The sequence below is a fragment of the Corvus brachyrhynchos genome, unplaced genomic scaffold (genome assembly GCF_000691975.1).
Source record: "Corvus brachyrhynchos isolate BGI_N302 unplaced genomic scaffold, ASM69197v1 scaffold624, whole genome shotgun sequence".
Lineage (NCBI taxonomy): Eukaryota > Metazoa > Chordata > Aves > Passeriformes > Corvidae > Corvus > Corvus brachyrhynchos.
This window is the reverse complement of record NW_008237889.1, coordinates 274,880-278,358: the sequence shown is the minus strand read 5'-3', so window position 1 is coordinate 278,358 and position 3,479 is coordinate 274,880. Positions and strand designations below refer to the sequence as shown.

Sequence of the window (3,479 nt, the reverse complement as noted above, 5' to 3'; positions counted from 1 at the left end):
CAATCCCTCGTGCTCCGGGTTCCTGCGGCCCTCGCCTCGGGTGCAGCACCTTGGAACAACAGCCCTGGGAGCTGGGCAGTCACACCTGCCTTAATTCCGAGTGCATTAACAGCACATGGATTGGCAGGGATGAGGGAACAAAGGGACAAGAAGGATGGAGTTCAAATGGAAGCATGCACTTCCTCTGTCACCTTGGGAAAATCGGCTCCCTTCCCACTGCCTCCATGACCACAATGACCTTCCAATCCAGTACCAGCTGCTCCAGAAAAATACATCCCTGGATTCTTTAGGAAAAGGTCCTGGAGCTGGGGAGTTTGTGTCCCTGATGGCACAGCTGGGAGAAACTCCTGCTCCTCTCGCACAGCTCTCCTCGGCGTGGTGGAAGCCACATGCGTGTTCCCACGGGAGCACTGAGCGCCACGCCCCACATTTGCCAGGGAATATTTGGCTGGATGAGAGTGGAAACAGGACTTTATCAGCGCTGATCGCTGGATAATCCGCCTCCAGCGCTCCGTGGCGGAGCCAGGTGGGAAAGGTACAGGAGATACTGTGTCCTGGTGAAATATTTGTGGGCAGGCTATTCCACACTTGCCGGTCCTTCAAGACACAGAGTCTGCTCCGGGAACCAAGCCAGAGGCTCCCATGAATCACGGCCCTGCAAACAGAGAATCAGCTGAAATGGAAAGCTGGCCCAAAGCAAAGAGCCAAATCCCCTCAGGCCGTAGCCTCGGATCGCGGGGATTCCGTTCCATGTCCAAACCACTTCCCTGCTGGGTAGTCAGGTGTTTTGAGAGCTGCCCAGAAAGTGAACTTTGGTGCTTTTGAAACAGGGCAATGGTGGTTTTTTACTTAGGAAAGGAAGGTAAGATAACCCCAGTCCCTCTTCTCTCCACGAGATGATCCAAAGGCATGGAATGCCAACAGATCCATGCGGGAGCCAACTCCAGTTCAAAAATGACTGAGGTATCTCAAAGCTTTGTTCCCCAAGGTTTAGCTCCTCTCCCAAGCCTCCATTTGAAGGGCTCAAACCCTTTTCCAGCTCACCCACCACATTTAATTGCCACTCATTAATTACTGCACGGACATTCCCACGTGCAGCTCCATCAGGGAATGCTCTCCAAGGATACAACCAATGCCACACTGCCCTGTCCACAAACATATTTTGGGTTGCTGCAGCAAACCTGGCACACCCAAGGGTCCTCCCAGCCTTCAGCCCCTCACATTTCTTGATCCACTCTGTTCTGTCTGACACCAATCCAGCTGGGAAAACTCTGCATCCACCACATCCAGGGCAAGGCACAGGGACACAGATCCCAGCTGCTTCTCCATGTGCTATAAATAGGGAGAGGGAACACAGATGAAAGGCCCCGTGTCCAGGCGTGCCGGCCACAGCCGGACTCCTCCGGGTGGGATTTGCATCAACATGAACCCACTGGGAACACGTTCCCTTTCTTTTTTTAATAAAAGGCCGGGTTTTGGGTCACAGGAGATAATAAAACCTCTAGTGCGAGAGAAATCCAACCAACAGAGTTTCCTGGTGTCCTGTTCCTGCCTGCGGCTGAAGCGGATTCCGACACGCGGCCGGATCACGCTGAGAAAACAAATCTGGCTCCACGTCAGAGCTCAAAGACTCCTTCCCAAAGCTGTGAGGGATAAAATCACAGGGAAGGGGCAAATTAACAGCATTTCCCTCCCACCCCAGGGCCTGAACAACATGCCCCGAGAGCTTTCCGAGCTGCTTTGCAGCTGGATAAACGGCGGCAGCTCCTGGCCTGGCAGAGCGTGTGATCCAAATGTCCTGACGGAGCTGCTAAATCCCTCTGCTGCCCCGTGGGCTCCAAAGAGAGTGTCCTGCACTTTGTTTTCCTGCAGGAGCTGGCTGTTGGGAAGGAGGACGCTGCCACAGACCCCGTCTGCCAGGCTCCGTCAGACTCTGCAAACAGCTCCTCACGGCGGGAAGCTTCCCGCTGCGGGAATGGCTGTGCTTGGGAAGCTGATTTTAGAACACAGAGCAGCGTGCTGAGGGAAGGAAGAGAGACCCCATCATGGAAGTAACTTAAACCTCCAGAAACGCTGCAAAAAGGGATCCCGTGGGATGGCCAGGATGGGGCTGCTTTACCTTCAGTCACAAGAAGGATTTTATGTGAAACACAAGTCCAAGCCCCTCAAAGCTGCAACATCCAGAGCATTGGAGGGGCTTGGAACAGCACCAGCCTTTGAAATGCTGGAAACCTCGCTCCAAAGCAGCTCCCAAAAGCAGCTAGAGCTGAGGGGGAGGGAAAAACCTGGAGCCACAAAGGAATTCTGATGGGCCACTCTTGAAAGGGCAGAGGAAGAGGTCAGGGCTGGGCTCAGTGCGTGGCACACAGAAATCAGGGATTCAAACCCCTCCCAGAGAGGGGAGGGCAAGGAGGGGTCTCGGGGGACACACACCTGGGATCCAGGGAGCAGCAGGGCCAGGGATCCGCTCGGTGCTCCTGCCCGAAACAGGGATGCCATGGGGAGCCGGCAGAGCAGCAGCGGCACCTCCCGAGTCACTCCCAACAGCTCTTCCCGAGCAAACCTCGCAGCTGGCAAGAAAACAACGCTTCCTTCTGATGGGAAATGTCAGGGCTGCAGAGCCAGTCGTCCTGCTGCCGTGGAGCCCTGCTGGCATTCTTGGAAAGCACGGCAGGAGCAGCACAGGCAGCGGCTTTGTGGCCAGCGGGCAGGGATCAGCGCTGGAATTCACTCCCAGTTCCCAGCACATGCCCTCTGCTCCGGCTCTGAGCCTCCCTCCCGGGGGGACAGACGCCACAGGGGTGGCCAGAGCCCAGGCCTGCTCCTTGTCCGACCCACGTGGATCTTCAGCTCCGGGCAAAGCATCTCAAATTCCACCCGGAGCTGTTTTGTCCCGGCGGGTAACTTTCCGCCAGGAATCAGTACTTAAGGAGAAAAACCCCCAAACCTGCTTTGTTGAGAAATTGCTGCTCTTAAGCTATTTCAGTGCTATTTAGCACCAGGAAGGGTGACAAGGATCGCCCCCGGACACATGAAGCCACGTGGAGACCTGTGACTTCATCCCAGAGAACTGGGCATTCCTCCTTTCAGGAAAGAAAAAAAGCTTTTGATTTAAACTCCCTTGAAGAAAGCATTAAAACAATCCCTTTTTACCTCAGTCTGAAAAAATAGTTCCAATAAAACCTGCTTGTTTTGCATCATAAACTTTTCAAACCAAGAACTTCCTGATACTGGTTGGATTTTCCCTTCCTGAATTTTTGTCCCCCCTCAAAGTGCTGTCAAACCACCCTAATTTTGTGTAGTATCTCACTTGGATCAAAACTACATTCCCAAGGGCTTTTTGGGGGATCAGACTGACAGAACTTAAGCCCTTTGCTTTTCCTTTGACGCCACAGCAGCCTCTGCCCTCTGTATTTCCGAGCCCTGAATCTCATGTTATTTCCAAGTGTTTCTTCCTATTTGGGAAGGACAGAACATTC

At 53.7% G+C, this 3,479-nt stretch overlaps 1 protein-coding gene across 4 annotated transcripts in view; it reads right to left on the bottom strand.

The window, feature by feature from the left end:
• The window catches only part of LOC108446351, a 5,058-nt gene extending 1,722 nt beyond the window's left edge, over positions 1–3,336 (bottom strand). For 3 of the 4 annotated variants that reach the window (XR_001861519.1, XR_001861520.1, XM_017732779.1), the window contains exons 1-3: positions 2,434–3,336; positions 1,182–1,332; positions 192–655 (exon numbers count right to left, since the gene is read on the bottom strand). Coding sequence is in view for 2 of the 4 variants with exons in the window: in XM_017732779.1 (XP_017588268.1) it covers positions 192–655; positions 1,182–1,332; positions 2,434–2,749 (931 nt within the window). In the remaining 2 variants the exon portion in view is untranslated. Of the gene's footprint in view, positions 1–11; positions 656–1,181; positions 1,333–2,433 lie in introns of those variants that run through there. The other variant, XM_017732777.1, reaches the window with a different exon arrangement.
• Between the last annotated feature and the right edge of the window lie 143 nt (positions 3,337–3,479).